The 19,652-nt window shown below is 41.8% G+C and overlaps 2 protein-coding genes across 3 annotated transcripts; one reads left to right on the top strand and one right to left on the bottom strand.

Annotated features, from left to right (window-relative positions):
• The first annotated feature begins 2,292 nt into the window (after positions 1-2,292).
• LOC306975411 (growth arrest and DNA damage-inducible protein GADD45 beta-like) lies at positions 2,293-4,521 on the top strand. The gene is made up of 4 exons (XM_079572940.1): positions 2,293-2,444; positions 2,837-2,938; positions 3,017-3,239; positions 3,777-4,521. The coding sequence occupies exons 1-4, from the start codon at positions 2,398-2,400 to the stop codon at positions 3,879-3,881; spliced, it is 477 nt and encodes a 158-aa protein (XP_079429066.1). The 5' UTR covers positions 2,293-2,397; the 3' UTR covers positions 3,882-4,521.
• A 5,913-nt stretch (positions 4,522-10,434) lies between these two features.
• Positions 10,435-18,952, bottom strand: gng7 (guanine nucleotide binding protein (G protein), gamma 7). Of its 2 annotated transcripts, none has more exons than XM_079572938.1 (4): positions 18,759-18,952; positions 15,958-16,069; positions 14,557-14,672; positions 10,435-12,485 (listed from the first exon to the last, which is right to left on the bottom strand). In XM_079572938.1, exons 3-4 carry the CDS (start codon positions 14,635-14,637, stop codon positions 12,360-12,362), a joined length of 207 nt encoding a protein of 68 aa, XP_079429064.1. In that variant the 5' UTR covers positions 14,638-14,672; positions 15,958-16,069; positions 18,759-18,952; the 3' UTR covers positions 10,435-12,359. The 2 variants fall into 2 exon arrangements, with proteins under 2 accessions (XP_079429064.1, XP_079429063.1); XM_079572937.1 differs by lacking the exon at positions 18,759-18,952 and adding an exon at positions 18,458-18,617.
• Positions 18,953-19,652: the final 700 nt, after the last annotated feature.

The raw sequence follows: 19,652 nt of genomic DNA, 5'->3' as shown, positions 1-19,652 counted from the left end.
TAAAACATTGTCCCTCTACACCAGGTGTGTTTGTTGCTTGTAGGACTTCCATAGGGCTCTTCTGCGTCGCAGAGTATCTTAAACACTTTTATATTAAAGGATCTCTCGCCACCGGAAAGAGAGTAACGAGGCATCATTAACTTATAATGTCATCAAAAGCTGCAGATTAATGTTTAATAAACTGCTGCCTGTTCATTTATATTTGCATGTTCATGGCCTGAATCCAATACAAATGAGCACCATCAACTTCTCTGTTACCCCTGCTGTGTTTGAGGTGCAACTAAAACTACTTTTCATCAGAGGCAGTACCAAAAAAAGAAAACAATCACAAAAAATTGTTGTAGGCCTAGTTTGTGTTTCGTACCTTATACTTAAAAATTATTCATTTTTAGATATATTTTATGGCATTGTCTTTGGAAATGTCAGTATTTTCACTTTATTTTATGTTTTGTTTCTCAAAACTTATGTCTTTACTGAAACATAAATAGATATAAAAATAATACTTTCCAACAGTTACTCAGCACTCGCTTACAGTCGCAAGTAGAGTTTTCTCCAGTTTTATCTCTTGAGTGTTTAGATGGGGTCATTACTTTGTACTAACATAAGCAAACCTTACTCTACCCACATTTGCTTTCAATCACTTAACCCTAGGAATACAACTATATTACAGGCTGTTGCAAATGATAAAGCTATTCAGCCATAGAAACTAGAAAGTCTGTTTTCCTAATGTTTTCCTAAGTACAAAGTAAACTGTTATAGCGCTTCCATTCATACTGAAACACTGTCCCTTTACATTGAGTGTGTTTATTGCCTTGAGTATTACTTTGCTGCAAATTAGTCACACTGGTTTTATGTCACCTTCATTATTTACTCAGTAATGTCATCAAAACTTGCAGGGTGATGTTAAATAAACTGCTGAGTGCTGATTTGCATGTTAATAGCCTGAATCAAATACAAATCAACACTTATCAGCAGAGCAAAGCCAAAATGCAAATAAAACAACTTTCTTTTGTTGGACAGTCATGAATTTGTCCTGCCAGTTTATTGCTCTAAATGTCCACTAGAGGGCACGCACCCGCCTTGACATTGGTTGCGCAACGTGATTTTCCAGAGCATTCATTTAATAACGATCAATTAGCATTTTATGATATAACTCCTCCCGTGACTCTCCAATGAAAATGATTGAGTGCGCCACATTACACTTAATATCTAAGAAACAAAGATTTTGATCAAAAATTGACTTTTGTTTATTTGGCAAGATTGTTTATACAGATAATTCGTGTGTGTTTTCAGGGTAAATCATTAAAATAAATAACACGCTATCGTAATTTCTGCTTGCATTAATACATTTACCATTACATGCCATAAAAAGTTGGGGGGAAATGCAATGAAAGTGAAAGTAAACCGACATGTTGGGTCATGCCATGTGCAGGACAGACGGGGGATGAGTGTTTACCAAACATATCAATCATTTTGAGACCCACAACCAACACTGAAGCTACTTAATCCCATCTGATTCATGCATTTAGCTTAATTTAGCTTCAAACCTGATTGATTAATTTTGCACGAAATGATATTAGTTGATCAAAGATATATCAAAGTCGATGATGTAAGTCTTTGTTAATCAAATGAGTCTCTTTGTTGCACAGCTGTTACCAGTATCCTTGCACAAACATTTTTAGCATAACAATTACAATCATCCTTTCCTTTCTTATTAGTCAATATTTGCTTATTATGGGACTAAATGGTGACTACAGGCACAATGTAATGGCTTCAAGCTGCATAAGTCATCAATCATTCGGGGCAGATCCACGTTTTGATTGTCCATTTCATTATTGGTTTTATATGATAACATAGAACTAAAGTTTAAGAGCAGTATTGCATATCCTTTGATTTCCACTAGAGGTCAGTCTTTACGCCCTTTATTATAAAAGCGTCTGTTGTACAACTATAACTTTATCCTCGAATTTTCTCATATAAAGATCAATTACAATCACCAGTCTTCCTTTTAAGTCCCTTCATATCTGTCTACCAAAAGCAAAAGTCTGATTGCGCTTTGTAAGGTGACATCATAACAATGGCCACGAAGCCACGCTGGTCGTCATGACATTGACAAGCCCAGTGCCAGCGCTTTGTTGTGCTAAGTATTTCACTCAGTTGCAGGCGCATAGCACAGAGCAGGATCAGCGAGGACCCGGGCCAATCGAAACGCTGCTCCGGTTTCGGTGCCGCCCTCTTGATCTTCCCCGGTATAAAGACTTGTGTTGCAACCCACAGACACCAACACAACACGCTTGAAAACTCTCTTGAGCATCCTCTGTCGCTCCGCTTGGAATAACAGCCTTCCACGCTGATTTTTGCGCACGCTTTTTAGGAGTACACTTCCATTTTGCAATCATGATTCCCGAGGAGAGCTTTGGATCCGACGTGATGACAACGAACAGGTAAGATTTGTTCTTCTATAACTGTTATGTAGGTGCACCTTTGACCCCCCGCGTGTAACTGTCCCGAGTGAGGAATGCCCATCTGCAAAAGTGGAAGCATGGGGAAACTCCTAACGCCATATGGCCACAAAATAGTTATAGGCTGATTTTACTACTCCGTCTTGCACAACACTGTCAGGATTACATCACAGCTTACTGGGGAAGTGCTATATGCAAGATGAGAAGTTGCATGCCACACAAAATAGAGATGTCAATATGGGTATTATTATGTAAGTAAGTCCACGTGCTATGTCCACATCTCTTGTAGACGCATGTAAGACTATTGAGGAGCATTGCATTTGCACATGCACGCTTACACACTAGATAACAATCCGTTTCTTCTCCTTCTATAGAATGCACTCTGTCGGACTGGCCCTGGAGGAGCTTCTAGTCACCGCTGAGAAACAGGATTGCCTGACAGTCGGCATCTACGAGTCTGCAAAACTCCTCAACGCGTAAGTAGCAGCGCCTCGTGTGTTCCCACCTGACCGTGCCCCTCAGGATCACTAAAAACTGTGTCTTTTCCTCTGCAGCGACCCCGACAGCGTGGTCCTGTGCGTCCTGGCGGCGGACGTGGAGGAGGAGGACGACGTGGCGCTGCAGATTCACTTCACGCTGCTGCAGGCCTTCTGCTGCGACAACGGCATCACCATCCTCAGAGTGTCCGGGGTGAGGAGGTTACAGCAGCTGCTCAGAGCCGAGGACGCCAACAGGAACCTGGAGGAGCACGGGGATTACCACTGCATACTGGTCACGGTGCGTTCGGGTACATCTTTGATCTTGCCATGTCAAATACAGATGTCTACTACTACTACTATTACCACCACCACCAACAACAACTTCTATTTCTACTATTACACCACTACTACTTCTACTACTACCGCAACTTGCCAAGTTTTCATAATCAGGGCATGGGCTGCATTAACAAGTAATCCCATTAGCTACTGTTATAGGCCTACTACTACGGCTACTACTGCACACTGTACATTATGTAAAAGACAAGTTTCTAATAGTATTTGGTCTACTATGACTAATGCTTCATATATAAAGTTCACATCACTAGCACTAATTTACTAAGACGATGATAACTACTAGATTACTACTAAGAATACCACTCCTATCACTCGTACTATTACTACGACTTTCACCACTCTCACTACTACCCGTATTGCTCATTTATATCTGAATACAGACTTCTAAAAGTGTACATAATCTACATTAATAATGAATAACATATAATTTTGTGTTTTTTCCAAATAGTAACAAATATTAATGTTGCTTTGTTTTGTTCAGAATCCACAGGCCGACCACTGCAGGCTACAGGAGGTGGGCACGTACTGCCAGGAGAGCAGACGCATGGACCAGTGGATTCCTGAGTTGGCGCTCCAAGAACGCTGACCCTTCGCTCAGCACTAAAACAGAAGGAAAACCCACACAATCTGCATCTAATCAGGGGGAGCAGATGATTAACTCAAGGCTTTCGGAAGCTGCAAGAGTGACCCGACGTGGCATTGACTGATGCGGGGAGAGCAGCAGGACTTACAGGAAATGTTGCTTGAGGATTCTCGTTCTGCAGAAATCATTGCTCATTTGGGGCGTGTGCCATTCAAAAAGCAGCGGAGCGGTGCCAGTGAATAGACGTCACACCCATGTGGCTGATGCCCTTACCGGCGCGGCCTGTGTGTCTCGATGGAGAAAGCCCAGGAATGTTTGGGGCATAGTTTCGCCATTATAGCATTCCTCCGGTCTGAGTCGGGAGAGCCGTTGGGACCAAAAGACAGAGAAGGTGTGTGTGTGTGCGTGTTTGTAAGGGAGTGAATGCGTGGTATGCATGTACAATTGTGTCTTTATTTAGCGAAGACTGGGCGTGAGGAGCGGACCGGCGCAGGAGCCATGGAAACTGAAAATGATGTTGAAGTAACAAGCACAGACTGAGAGAGAGAGGGGAGGAAAAAAACATGCAAAAAATGATATTTATTTAATATTTCAAAGCATTATGTGCCTCGTTTGGGGGAAGTCTATTGTAAAACACCATTTGTGCTGACTATGTTGTTATATCATTAATTTATTGATTGTAAAATGTTCATAGCTATTTATTTCATGCTGAAAAGTGAATAAATTATGTTTTCCTAAATGGCTTAGTCCATGTTTTTGATTTGAAAATGCCTTCACTTTGCAAAAAAACAGCAAAATCTGCATTCTTCCACTCTGATTTGTGCTGTAAATACTTCTACTTCTTGCTTACTACTTTTTTATTTCTTAACACTGCTGCAACTGTTACTTGTACCACTACTACTACTACAGCTTTTACTTTACACATGCTATCAAAACAAACTCATTGAATTAGGCTTATTTCATGCATTTTCCTCACACTTCTATTTTTAGGCTCATAAGTCAATATATTGCATTGTATTGCTAAGTATCTAATTTCAGTTTCAAAACAAACTCAAGTGCATGCGTCATGGAGGTGCAGTTTCAGCTGTGTCACGCAACTCTGTGGTTGGAAAGACGTGCGCTTGCCCTGTTAGTGTCAATAGAGGAGAAGGAGTTATAGGGGTGGAGGCAGAATGTTTTGTGCCAATGGACAGAGCATTCTGTTCCCATAAGTCATCTGCAAGGAAAGTGTCATTTCATAACTTTTAATGGTTTAGAAACATGATTGTGTGGCAGAGGCAGCAGATATCACGCCAAAGAGCACACGCACAAGCGGTTTATTCTGCCCCTATAGCCTCCACCCTGTCTCACATGTTTAGGCCTGGGGGCAAGGCAGACAGGGGGAACATTCAAGCACATGGGCCTCCTGTTTGTTTATTATCAGGCAGAGCGGGCGGGACAGAGGAGGGGGCTTGCGCTGCCATTGGCTATCGTGCACCCGCCTCCATTTTGATTGGCTTGGACTTGCATGAGAGCAGCTGGAAGGTTGAATTCTCAGACCAGACCCGAGGTATTAGGCTGCACAATGGTTCAAGACAGGCTTTTTTTGTTGTCTTTCCTGACAATGGCATTCTTGGGAAATGGTAGAAAGTGGGAGGCCTCACCTTGTGTCTTTGTTTTGTGAGGGTTGAGAGGGAGTTCTTGCACGGCACACGCTGTACTTTACGGACATGTGCATGTGTCCAGCTGTGTGCGAGAAAAACAACATGCACTTCTGGCACAGGAGGAAGAAGACAGTCAGTCTGTGCTTGAGATAAGGTTATGTCCATGCAAAACAATAGTCGAGTGAGGAATAATTGTACATGAGGGTTTTACAAGTAGTCATCTGTACTTGTTTATATAAGTGGATCTGTCACTACTTTGTCAAGCTAATAACTAACTTATGCACATGTAACAGGGAGGGACTCATGATACACCTTTAAACCAGACTGCTTATGTTTGTGTGTTGTTCTGATTGGGAAGGGGAGAGGGTTGTTTGAGCGAGATTATCCTGTGTTCAGAGTTGGTCCTTATTGTTTTGTTTCTCTGTATTATGCTCATTAGGTTTTTGTGTTGTATTGTATGTTTGTGGGAGTATGTGCTATATTGTCATGTTGTTTTTGGTCTCTCATGCAAAGAGGTTTTCCAATACTGCATTGAATAACTGAAAGTACTTCAAGTTTTAGCTATTATTTTTGTTTTGTTGATCTACTGCTGCAACAACATCAATCCACTGTCAATGTGCAAAAACTGAGGGGGGCATTTAAGCGTTTGCTCAAGGGCAAAACAAACAGCATGCACAAAAGTGAATCAGCGTCCTTTGATAGTGCAGCATTTTCTCATTTACAAATCAGATTTGGGGCCCTAATACTTCAATACAGGCAATTTCAAATAGCCAATAATACATAGCTGTACTGTCTTCCAGCAGTTGATAAATGCCCCCCATACTAAATTATGCCTCACAGATGTAAGTGTGCATGTCTGTAAATGTTTTATCTTGTGAAACAGTCATTGTAGGCAGGTATTGTGAGTCTGACTATAAATTGTATGGAAAAATCAAGCAAGAATGATCACTTATCTGTTATTATATCATCTTTTTATTAATGTTATCTACTTCTCAATATCTTTTTTTTTTTTTAACAGCAATATCCACAAAATATTAACAGTGTGCAAGAAAACATGAGCTATGGCACATCAGAGAACAGTTACAAAAAGTAGATATATTTTCTTCATAATCAAGGCAAAAAAGATACAGTATGCATACACAGGAGATCCAAACACAAGAACGCGGAAGGGCTCAGAGCCGACGCAGCCGACATGTAGGAATCTGCTCCTATAGCTCCGGCAGACGCCGAAAGATCCGGGGGCGCGCGTTCTGTCACAACCCCGGTGGCATCCTCTGTGCCGTGCGCCGGACATGATAAGAAAGCGGATTTTTTTGTGTGTGTGTGTGTGGATCTGGCAACCTCACAACCAGCGCGTAATCGTGTACGCGCCACTTTAAGGCAACAACCAACCCAATCAGGAAAACAGTTTGGAGGATCTCTGATTGTAAGCCCAACCAGCAATGGAATGATTTGAAATGACAAAAAAAATAAAATAATAATAATAATAATAACAAACAATTGAAAATAGATGTCAGACATGATTAGGACAACTTGAGTGTATGTGGAGATTGTGCATTAATATGGTGTTGTTTCTGCAGCTGCAATCCTTCATATAAACTAATGCAACCAACATGTTACTATGGCGATACTGAAAATGTAATTTGCAACGAAATCATGCTCAAAAATAAAACAAAATCTTTTTAAATTTCTATGTTTGATCCACTAATGACCTCTGTAAATGAGATAAATGACTTCAAAGTGCTTGAATGTTGATTTTGAGTACGTCTTAAACAGATCACCATGGCAACAAGCACTTACAATTAAACAAACTTTCACACTAAAGTCTTTTGCTCGGACATGAGGCACAAAAATATGAATAAAAAACCCTGCTTGTTCCATTTCAAGACCGGTCGACTCAAATTCGGGATAAATTATCTTAATTGATGCAATTTTGAGTCATTCACCTCATTTAGTGCGTTCAGTGTGCAGTGTTAGAGTTCATAAATAAATGTAAATGCTTGGAGAATGTAACTGCTACTTAGTTAAATAGAAAAACTCTTCTGAAGGCATTATAAATACTGTAGGTTTCCTCCTCGATCCTGCAGGACTTTCTGGTCCAGGGTGCATGCAAAAATACTCAGGTTTCACCGTGCATTGTTATGCTATTACATCAGCTGCCCTTTCGCTCACTCTTTCTCACAAAGGTGACAACGGCAAAGTCAAGCAACAAAAGCTTGGGCAATAAATAGCAGGGGTTTTTAAAAGGAAGCAAATCACAATAAGCAGTGTCTGACAACATAATAGCAAAGATTATCATGTAAATTTAACATTACATAATATGATCATAGGAAAGGCTTTTCAAAAATTCCGCACCTGTTTAGAGGCTTACTGTACCATTTGTTTACATGGGAGCAACATATTTGAGTAAGGAGCTTCAAGTCAATGACAGGTGGATGAAAAATAGCATTGACTTGAATCTAACCTTTGGTAGCACAGTCGAAACTGCCAAACTACCATGTTTGCTTATTGAAAACATGTTCGATTGTAACATTGTAACATATGAGAGGAGAAGAAGGAACTCAATACATCATCTGTCTTCAAAATCAATGCAAAAGACTAAGGCATATGTTTTGCACTATGGTAGCCCCAGGGGAAATAAAGATTGTGAAGAATACAAGAATGTTTTACCTTTAATGTTAGCATTACAAAATAATGAATAACCCACAAGCATGTCAGACTCTCTGTCGCAACACTCCTGACTTCCCCACGAGCCACACAGGCCAGGCACGCCGCTCTGACGCACTGCCTCACATGACCTGGTCCTGGTCAGGCTGACCGTGACCTGGATTCACAGCTGTAGCAGTACTATCAACACAACAGAGAAGACCGACAACTCCATACACACTACAAAAAAAGATGGTTGACATTATATAATCTTTCAGCTTCTTATTTTGATTTGTTTACATTCTATGCACACAATTAAATGTTGACTTTAGTTAAGTATCAACTATATTTTGGCCAAAAATGCCTCCCAAGGCTTCTGGATCTAGAACAGATGCCTGAGCCACATCATCAGTCGACTCCTCTGGACTCGGAGGTAAAGCTCCTCTACTTCTAATTCCCCTGACTGACCAAGCTCCTCCCCCTAAGGGAGCACAGCCACCCTGCAGAAGAAACTCACTTTGACCACCTTTATCTGTAATCTTAAACTTTCAGTCATGACCGCCATAGCCATAAGTGAGCGTAGGAACAAAGATCAGCAAGTAAATAGAGTTTGCGTTTTGACTCAGTTCCCTCTGTGGCCCGCCTGTCAGTCTCATGCTCCGACTCTCCCTCACTCATGAACAAGAACTTGATGGTTGAACACCACCATTTGAGATACATTTTTCCTGGCCTCAGATTGGGAGTTGCTAACCCTCATCCAAGCCACTTCACACTGGGATTGTAAACCACACCAGTGCAGGCTGAAAGTCCTGATTTGATAACGCCATCAGGGCAATCAGCACAGAAAAGATCCTGAACACCTCCAGTTCTGTTCCTAAACGTAATGAACAGAACCTGCTCCTGCACTACTGTCATACAGGGAGTGGCCAGCTATTAGCAAAGGTCCCGAAACCCCCTACAGGACACCAAAAGTCGCCTGGTCAAACGGCTTCTCCAGATCCACAACGCACATGTGGTCAGGCAAACTCTAATGAACTTCCGAGTATCGGATATAGAGCTGATCCAGTGTTTCGCAAATGATATCAAAATCAATGTATGTTAAAACAAATGCATAAGTAAAAAATCTCAAAGTAGATTCCATTTTTTAGTAAAGGCGTTAAAGGCGTAAAGTCATGTATCTCTTTTACATTTGTTCAAGGGTTTGAAAGGCACATATGACCTTTCAAACCCGAGCTCTCCCTGTACCTGTCCTGTCCGTTCTGCAGGAGTAGCAAAGGTAGATAAAAGCTTGAGGCATTAACTAAAATTACATATGATTACAATGTGTTGACTTGCCCTCGGTCCGTGTGATATTTTGTTAAGATAATGGAACTGTGCTCAAAAGGTCAGACACAAGCGTTCGTGGAACATTTAGGCGGGCAAACAGTCTTTTGTTTGTACTTTTTAAAGCAGTCTCCAGAACTAGGTTGAAAAGGCTTTAGCAAATCTTATTAGATGAGAAGAATCTTTCTTATTAAACCAACAACGCGAAGAAGGCTGTTCTATACAAGAGGAATGCAAATTGTTCTGTCAAACATGTTTAGTTAGTCTCACTTCTCACTCAAATCTACCACCGTTCATCACACCAAAACTGCGCTTTGTTACATAAGGTCAATACTGAACGGAGTCAACAAACCCCCTGTCATTACCTCAACTTGACAAATGTACTCAATCTCCCAATCTTTACAAGCTGTCAAGTCCCAAATCCTTTCCATAGAGAATGACACCTCTCGCCTCTCCGCACCTCGAACGAGGGCAGGTGGGTCACGGTGCCCCGCTGATGAGAGAAGAGGAGGCCAAATCGCAGCGGGATGGGCCTCCGTACTGTCCGTCAACAACCCTTAACCCGGCAAACTAGCCCGGCCCTGCACTCAAAACCACTAAAGGATAAGTGTACAAGGTGGCCGAGACCCAGTGCGTGTGTGTCACCAATCATCCCCTGTCAATACTTTGGCCTCTTGACCCTCCAAGCTAAAAGGCAAACTGCAAGGGGAGTGTTCGTGTTCGTGTGAAAGTTGTCCTAGAAGATGTCCGATCACAAAACAAAATGAGAAGAAAAAGGACGTAGTGTGAGAGAGGAGAAGGGAGAGGTTGGTTGTAGATTGACGGTATAGGTTGGAATAAAGGTCTGGATTGAGAACAAAGAGGTCAATACAACAAAATGGGGAACCGGTTTTGCTAATTGTTGGGAAAAGGTTGGTTTTGGATCAGGACACATTTTCCTACTGGGACAATAAATGTAACAGTGGATTCCGAACCATTAATGCAGCCTCATGGCATAGTTGCTTAAGTCATTTTTTGATCAAATTATGCCCTAAACTCATCGAAAAACATCTTCTTTCCAAGTCATCTCAATGAGGATTTCAAACTGCTTCTTTCTATTTAATGCTATGACTAACGATTGACCATTTTGCCCTCAAATAAGACAACACGAATTAGGAATTTAAGGGAAATCCTAGGACTGCTGCATCCATCATCGGTACATAATCCCCAAACAAAACTAAAGCTTTCGTTTCGATCCCTCATGGGGTTTGACAAATCCTCTCCGTTTGTGAATGCCGCTAAAACCAACCTCCTCTCTCAAGCCTCAGTGACGTGAATGGTCAAAGAATAAGAGGTGATGACGGAAACGTTGACTGGTATGGAGAAACGGGGAGAAATGAAATAAAACTGAACATCCACAGAGGGGAGGCCGTGTTTAGATCTTGTATCTTACAAACACTGTACAGGGTAATACTCAACTGACCAGGATCCATGGACTCCATAGAAAGAAGAAACTCAAAAGAAAAGTCAATACGGCTACTCTCAAATGATCACTTCTGCACGTCTCAAAGAAAGTTTATACACTTAGTTTGTTTGTCGCAACTTCATACTTTTTTTTTTTTATCTTCTGTTGTTTTTTACAATCAAGTTTGGTTTGTCAGAAAGAAGGAAAGTCGTAGAGGAAGAGGAAGGGTGTAAAAAAAGAAGACACGCTGCATTTAGGGAAACATTTTCAGGAGTCTAACCCGGTTCAAAACAAAACAGTAAGCACCTTCATATGGGGAGATTTCTAACAATGCAAACTATTGCACCTCCAATAGGGGGAAGAAAGGTCATAAAGGTGCCTTCATATTCCGGGATACTTTTTTTTTTTTTGGGTGGGGTTGGGGGGGGGCATGTCTTGTCTGAAATATCACCCTCAATACAAAGTAAAGTTATTGGAGGCGTGATATGTAGCAAAACTGTATGCGGTGTTCCCCCTGGGTCAATACTAGGACCGATGTAGTTTCGTTAAAACGTGAAACCCGGTCCACCAGGGGGAAACACTCAAAAATACTGCAAAATAACAACAAAAAATGCTAAACTTTATCTGATAAGTTCAACAAAATATCAAAATCTACATTTCTTCCACAAACTCTTAGGAAAAATGCGGTAAACGATTCAGGTTTTTGTGTTTTTCCTCACGGACACGTAGGCGCAGAGCTGTTTTCACCTCGGACATTGAAGAAACAGAGAAACGTGTGAACGCACACCTGCATCTAGTGGAGAAATTTCTGTACAAGTTTGGCACAGCTGGAGATTTGGCCGAAGCCTGTAGGCGGCCATATTGGGTAGGTCACAGGCAGAGACACCCAGAGCCAGGTTTGAGTGGGACCATGCTAGCTCTATAAAATAAAATGAAAAAGGCTTTAGCCACTTGCTCCAAAGTTATTCTTTCCTATCATGATCATGAGGTTGTAAGAGTCCAAAACATATTTCTAAAACTTTTTTTGGTGTGAGATGCTAGCTTCATTGGCAGAATCCTGAACACACCCTCTGCCTTTGGCGCAGCTGTCCATCCTTCACCAAAAAGGACCTTGTTATGCATTTAAGATCCCTTTATTTGCTGATAAGGCCAGCAAATGAACACTACCAAAGCACCTTTAAACAGTGATAAACAGCTTTGAAGAAGGGGAGCACATGATACTTGCCGCCCCCTATCTGTAGCCACGAAGTATGGCGTGTTTAGGCTATTTTGGGAGTGCGTGTAATGCAAGAGAGCAGGGCCTGTAAAAAAGAGCTGTGTTTTCTCGTAAAGAAAGTAAACTAGGGAGGTCAAATCAGATAAAATGTGCAAATATGTGTGTTTCTGCGTGTGTTGTTATTGAGTATACAGGTAAAAAGAAGAGAGCTATAGGATGATGCAGGGTTTCTTGTCCTTGAAAGGGTTTTCGGAGGTGGGCACCCCAACGAGCAGAGGGTCGCTACGAGCGTGTTGCTCACAGTAACTCATCAGGTCTGCGGCTGCTTTAGAAACCTAAGAAAGAGAGAGGGGGAGAGAGAGGTGTCAGGTCAAGTCACAACAAGATCAGTGCTTCAATCTCATGGTATAATAGTAAGAATATCACAGCTAGGGAAGTCACTATTTCACATTTTCAGTCACGATAATTGACATAATGAAAGAAAACAACTGAGATTTTTTTGTTTTTGTCTTTAAAACGCTTCATTATGAATTCATGTGAGGTCATGATGCTGCACAATGAAATACTCATTAATTCACACTGTTAACTGAGGCAACGAACTCACTAATGATAATGATTAATCATCATGATCATGATGAATTCTTTGTTGCGAAGAAACCAAGCCAATGACCAAGCTTTGTGTGAACTTACGACTGAAATGATCTGATCATGACTTCATTATGAATGTGCCCCTTAAACTGAAGCGTTGCAACTTTTTGATAAGTTGTATAAATATCCTGGTAACATCTTTAGAATTCACGTACTGGCTTGGTAAACAGGAGTTCTTGGACATTCGACCAAAGATATCCATTGGCAATTGCCACTTTGATCAATTCAAATGGTCATAAATTCACAAAAATGTTTACACATTAATTCTAATCTGTGTGTACACCTTGTCAAAACCAGAAGAAAAACCCACATCGCTTACATTATATGCATTACTAAAGCATGGAGACAAGTATCTATGAATTAAACATTCAATTTAAAATTATTAGTTTAGAATTGCAGATGACCCTGGGTATCACCTAAATAAACCTGAGTACCAGCAGGGATGCACATACCACTGCGAAAGAACCACTGTTTTAGCGTCTTCTCCATCATTGTAGTGCTCAGATCTGCAAGTTAGCCAGCTCTGTTTACAATGCCTAGTTTTGTATGCACTGTGTTTAAGGGGCACATTCATAAATGAAGTCATGATGAGCTAATCATGAGATGCAATTTGGTCCTTGACTTTTCATGTATAATGTCCATCAGCGACAACACATTGGTCATCTTTCGGAGACCCGTAATTGTTTTTTTGGGTGGATGCGATTCCGTCCTTCTGCCTTCCTCACTTCAATGGTGAGTTTACATGTACCTCACAAGAAAGATTTCAGGTTAACCTAGCGTAGCCCTTTATAATCGTGGTAATAGTAAATCTGGTTCATCTTGACCCGAATCACAGCAGTGTAATTCTATGTAATGCAGTCTCATGGACCTGGTATTCCTTTTTGTTTTCTGTATCCTAACAAGAAACTAGTGCAAAGGTGTCCAAGGTTTTTCTTTAAAGGAATAGGCCACCGTTTTTACATACTAAGATATGTTCTTAGCTCACTTTAGTCGAGTTAATATATCCCCGTCTGGTCTTTGTCCGTGCGCTCTGTCACGCAAACGGAGCACATACGCAGCCTCTCCCACATGTCACATAGCTCCGAAAAAGCTCACGATAGAAGCTACCAAGCTCTTCCACGTGTTCCCTATTTAAATAAAGTTACGTGAAGTGTTTTCATGCGAAGTATATTTACACAGAAATGTAGCATGTCGATTTTATAAGCAAATAAAAAGGGGGACTATATTGTGAGGCGTAATGATACGAGGAGCACAGCGTCCGCGCAGTAACTCCTAAAGACTTCCCCCGCTCACTTCCGTCAATAACCTTTAGGAGTTACTGCGCGGACGTTTTACTCTTCGTATCATTACGCCTCACAATATAGTCCCCCTTTTTATTTGCTTATAAAATCGACATGCTACATTTCTGTGTAAATATACTTCGCATGAAAACACTTCACGTAACTTTATTTAAATAGGGAACACGTGGAAGAGCTTGGTAGCTTCTATCGTGAGCTTTTTTGGAGCTATATGACATGTGGGAGAGGCTGCGTATGTGCTCCGTTTGCCTGGCAGAGCGCACGGACAAAGACCAGACGGGGATATATTAACACGTCTAAAGTGAGGTAAGAGCATATCTTAGTATGTAAAAACGGTGGCCTATTCCTTTAAGGGCCACATAATGTAAGTTTAACAGTGTTGCCTGCCCAGAGATATCATGGTCAGTTCCATATCAGTCCCAATGTCCCTTTATATGATTACGTTAGAACTATTACTAACCTTAATGCGTTCAATTCCTGCCTCGATCCTAAGCTGTTCCACCAGTTTCCGGGCCTGGGCGATATTGTTAGTGGTAGACATACTGATCCATCAGAAGACACCAACACCTAAGAAAACTGCAGCAAAGAGGGGGGAAAACACTGTTATGCATGAGAAAGAAGAAGACTTTGGATCAAAAGAGGAAGTTAAATATCAGTATGTCAGTGCAGTTTGACACAGAGCAGACTTGTATGTGTATCTATTTGAGAAAATAAGCTCGACATATTTTTATATTACAATGGTAATTGAAAATCTATAGCATATTAACTGACTATTCTAATACAGCAGTGATAGTGAATGCCAGGCTCAGACAGAGGGCAAAGTCAACCATGCAGCAGCACAGATCCTCAGGTATGACTGTGCACATCAGAGATTGTTGAAGTACTCCATAATTACAAAGCAAATATTGTTAATTCCTTTAAAAGAGAGTTCAAGAGAAGGAACCCGAGACCCTGGTGAGGTCATGTGTGACGTGCAACACCGGTAACACAAGGGGTGCATGACTTTGGCCTATAATCAGAAGATTTATCCTCCAGCCTTCAGTTTTTAGTACAGAAAAATGACAGCCATTACCTACCCCAGTGATATAGAACAATATGTCGGACATTTTAAATTGTTGTATTCAATCACTCACCCTCAAAGTAACATGGGCTTAAAATTAAGAGAGAACTGAAATACATCTATAACATAAACACAGAATGGCTTGTATTGTGGAAATGCCTTCTATAGTATGTAACAAAACAACTGAACTAACATTTAACAATTTAACAGATGCCAATCTCTCACTCCCCCATCTAGAGAGTTTCCTCATGGCTGGTTTAAGCAATTGCCACGCCCACCACATGCAGCTGTATGAGGTGACGTCCCAGTGATGCCCCCAAACCATGTCCCAGGTGTGTGACAGGTAGAAACACAGTCCACCATATCTTTTTCTTAAATGTGAGTCCAGTTGTTTTGTTTTAACGTTTAAATTACCTGTCTGGATGATTGAGAATGCATTGAAAAGCAAGAAGCAAAAGTGTAATCTCTCTTTGAATCAGTCTTCATTGATTGGTCTGGTTTATGGATCACAGAGTGTAGCGATGAAGCAGAGATAGCTCAACTGCGCCACCTTCAGGGTGCCACACGAAGTGCAAAAACTCACAGTAACTACAGGAAACTATATTTAAAAAGTTAATTACTCTAGTGATAATTTGGGGACCTGAAGTTACTTGACCGTCTATAATAGTAATGAAGAACATGTTATTATATATTTGAATATTTAAAAAGGTATCGTATTTCCCTTTCTTGCATCAAAGGCATTGAAAAACAAGCAAACAAATTTGTGTAGCAGCTTCTTGTGGCTCAAATGTTGTGTCTCACCTTTCTGATGGGGAGCGGACTCAACCCTCTCTGAAGTGGACAAACCGCTGGAGTGACGTGTGGAGGCTCCAATGAGAAGAACTGGGGTTGTTTCACTCACATTGGTTTGTTCCTTCGGAAAAGAAGCAAAAAACAGTGTTACGAACTGAGGCAAATGACACAACGCAAGAGAAAATATTACCCAGCGCATTTTTGACTAGGTTAGACTCTATTTAAGAACATTGCCCTGGGCCTGACTGACACAATTCAATCCCCAGCCACACATTACCAATGTCGAGTCTTGCATATGTGACTGAAGTGTGTTGTTCTCAAGAGCAGTATCAAACTGTCAACCTAACAATTACGGCACAAATCACATGCTATTTCTCTCTATCCTTATCTTTGAGGCAACTCCCGCAGGTGCATTGTGTCCTTCGGCAAGACACTTCACCCGCTTCGCCTGTGTTGTTTGCCTGTGTGTTGTCTCAGTGAGTTGATGGAGGTGCTTGGTGGGGCTGATGGGGCGCAGATTGGCTGCCTCGTGTCCATCAGTCTACCCCAGGGCAGCTGTACGTACAAGAGTCGCTTACCACTGAGTACGGAGAGAGTTAATAAGGCCTCTTTGAGTGTCAAATTAATTGTTATAATACACTTTCACCATTGTTTGTTGGTGGCAAAAGAAGGTCAGCGATTCTGACATTGGAAATCTCAGTCATATGAGAAAGTGCATATCTCATTCTTAATAATAATGAAGTGATGACTGCCTTGCTGCCTTGCCTAACCTACCACATCTTCTACTTTGAATGTGAGTACTTCCTGTAACACTACCCCATATATCACAAAGACGGTCCCCTCTAACCTACACCCCTTACCCCCCAGCCCACACACACGTCCCAAACGCAGTTTATAAAAGCCCCCTTTATTCAGCGGGACCGATGTGTCGCCACAGTCTCTCCCTGTCTGTCCGTGCCTCCCAGGAGCACAGAGTGGCTTTAATTACTCCTGCTGTGGAGCAGCTCTGAGATTCAGGTCTGTAATTAGGGCTTTTAATATGTGTCTGCAAGTGTAGGAGCAAAACACACAAAGTTTGGTCTCGACACTTAAGTTTAGGGCATAATAATAAATCTTCTGTTACATGATCAACCTTAATCGCAACCAATTATTATATAGCAGTAGTTCAGTAATTTAACCTGAATATATTGAGGGTCTTTTGGGTGCCTCAGCATGGACACTTTACATTTTAAAATTGAAAACAATGCAAACGACATGCTACCAAATCCGTAGAGCACGATGATTATGGACTTTCAAAAAGCAAAGGCAGTTCAGTGTTCCATCTTGGAGCGTTTCGGCATTAAAAGAAGCAACAACCCAAGTGAATAGGATTACTCAGAGCTGTGTGAATGAGGCAAAGTCCTCCTCCATCTATGTCTTTGTCAAGGGAACATTATTACATGGTCAAAATTGTAATAGGTCTGCCTTAAATCTTTAAGTTACATTTATATAAGCATTGTTGTAGCATGTGCTCTGTGTTCATAGCACAAACTAATTGAAAAATCAATCATTTAGCGTTATGTTATATGATGTTATAATATCACAGCACAAACAGCATGAATTCCACAACATCATTTAACTGATCAATGTGATGATCTGAAGTTTTTTTGTTTACACTTTATAACAACAAAAGATACTGATCAACAGGCCTGCCTTTTGTTTTCCTTGCAGTTCACCAAAGGACTGTGGTTCACCAAAAAAGATATGTATCATCACCCAAAGAATAGTTGGCTATAAGTACAACCAGGGCGAGACCCAGACCAAATCCAAAAACTAAACCGTGACAAAAACCAGGGTAACTCTGAACTGTGAAGCAATACTTTAGCAAAAATGAAATGCTTTCTCACTCAAATTTACTCTAAAGTGGCAGAGGTGTCACCAAATGAAATCCAAGAAATACAAAGACGCACTCTACAACCATCATTACACACATGTTGACAGTTCAATCCATTAACGTGAGCTTCACACCTGCCATTTTTTTATAGGCTAACAATTTCATTCAGCTACAAGTATAAGAAGCATCAGTTGAAATGCTAAAGCCTGTTGAATTTCCCAACTCACTATGGCCTACACTCAAAACATGGAAGCCTTTCAGTTCAAAAAACATATCGAAGCCCTCTCCTGCTCACAGTCTTTAGGGCATCTCTGTCCCCATACCAGCCCTAAAATTAGCCACAATTACGCGCACAGGCAACGGGAATGACCAAAAACCGGAGGGGCTTCTGCGTTTTTCGGAGCCAGCACATCCCACCAAGCGGCCGCAGGGAGTTGGGTGGACAAGCCCCTGTAACCGCGCGAGAGAAAATATGCATGATGCCCGTATCGATCCTCGCTGCTCCGCTAAGGGCCTACTGTACTCGACCAGAGCCGTACGTGTTCTCTCCGCTATAGGCCCCTTGCTCGGGTTTGCTGCTGCTGCTGCTGAGAAAACACAATGCGGGCATTTTTTGATGGATAGAACAGCATGTACCTCTCACTCTCCCGTTGCTATCCACACACGCACAATCGCGCCCTTTACGCACACCAGCACGCCTTCGCCACATATGATATTTTTCTCCCACAAGTGTAGCGCGCCGTGGCTGCTTACAGTATGTCAACGCGAATGCAGGCCTTTTAGCTGTGTGTGTATATGTGTGTGTGTATGTGTGTGTGAGAGAGAGTGAGTGAGTGAGGGAGCGGGGTGGTGACATGTTCCGAGCCAATGTTGAAGGCAAAGCGGCGACAGTGCCTCTTATCTTCCGCTATTATGCAAAAATGCCAAGGGGGCCTACTTGTTAAGAAAAAAATAATCCAGCGGGTTGGATTTAAGACGCGCGGTCCGACAGTCGAGCGGGCACGAGAGGCTTGAGAGAGCCGATCTCCGCTGCCCCCTTCTCCTCCTGGTCCTCCCCACACCCTTTCTGCCGGCGAGAAAACGGGGCTGGGGGGAAATCCAAAAAAGGGGGAGAAAAAAAAAGAAAGAAATCGTGACACGGTTCGCGGCCGACGCCTTTATGGAAACGGTCGGGAAAACAAGCACAGAAACTCACCTTTTTTTCGGATATGCTCCGTGTAGCGATATTGGTTGATTTAAAGGGCCAGATCCGCTGGTTTTCTCACCCTCTCGCCGCTCGTTCGCTCCCCGAGCCAAACGCCTCCCCCTCGGATACCGCTGTCTGTCCACTCCTCAGCCCCCTCCCATCGCCTCTCCGCTGCTTCCTCTCCCTGCGAGCGGCAGCCGCGCCACCAGCGAGCACTACCTCACTCTTACAACCGCTATTATCAGTGCTCAGTGGCAGAGTTTTATTTAGAGTCGTTTCGTGGCGATATGGGAGGAAGCGTTTTTGGAAAGCAACGCAGACCCAAAATTAGCTCGCTTGCCATGATGCACTGTGCACGTTATAGCCTATTCATTATCAACAACAAACACATATTTCCATAGCCAGCAAAACAAGGACATGTTTATGCAGAGCTAATGGCAAAAAGACAGAAGAATTAAAAATATCTGTTTTATAATGAAGCAAATAGTAGCTAATTACAATACATATGCATGTAATCAACTTATTGCTGTGATTAATCTCTGCGTAAAAATACTTTCGGACAAGAACACATCAAGAAAAGTTTACATTGTTCCATCCATAAAGTCAGAGCCAACATAGGAGCAAATAAAAAAACATCCCCCACAC

The sequence above is a fragment of the Gobius niger genome (assembly GCF_951799975.1).
Source record: "Gobius niger genome assembly, chromosome: 16".
NCBI classification, from domain to species: Eukaryota; Metazoa; Chordata; class Actinopteri; order Gobiiformes; family Gobiidae; genus Gobius; species Gobius niger.
The sequence above is the reverse complement of the archived record's forward strand: the minus strand, read 5'-3'. Positions and strand labels throughout refer to the sequence as shown.

What these genes read in the sequence shown, in the direction of transcription:
- LOC306975411 (XM_079572940.1), top strand. Translation starts at nt 2,398, where the DNA reads ATGATTCCCGAGGAGAGCTTTGGATCCGACGTGATGACAACGAACAG. An exon ending in GACGTGATGACAACGAACAG is followed by an intron (nt 2,445 to 2,836) that starts GTAAGATTTGTT and finishes CTCCTTCTATAG; the next exon opens with AATGCACTCTGTCGGACTGG. An exon ending in TCTGCAAAACTCCTCAACGC is followed by an intron (nt 2,939 to 3,016) that starts GTAAGTAGCAGC and finishes TTTCCTCTGCAG; the next exon opens with CGACCCCGACAGCGTGGTCC.
- gng7 (XM_079572938.1), bottom strand. Translation starts at nt 14,637, where the DNA reads ATGTCTACCACTAACAATATCGCCCAGGCCCGGAAACTGGTGGAACAG. An exon ending in CAGGAATTGAACGCATTAAG is followed by an intron (nt 12,486 to 14,556) that starts GTTAGTAATAGT and finishes TCTCTTTCTTAG; the next exon opens with GTTTCTAAAGCAGCCGCAGA.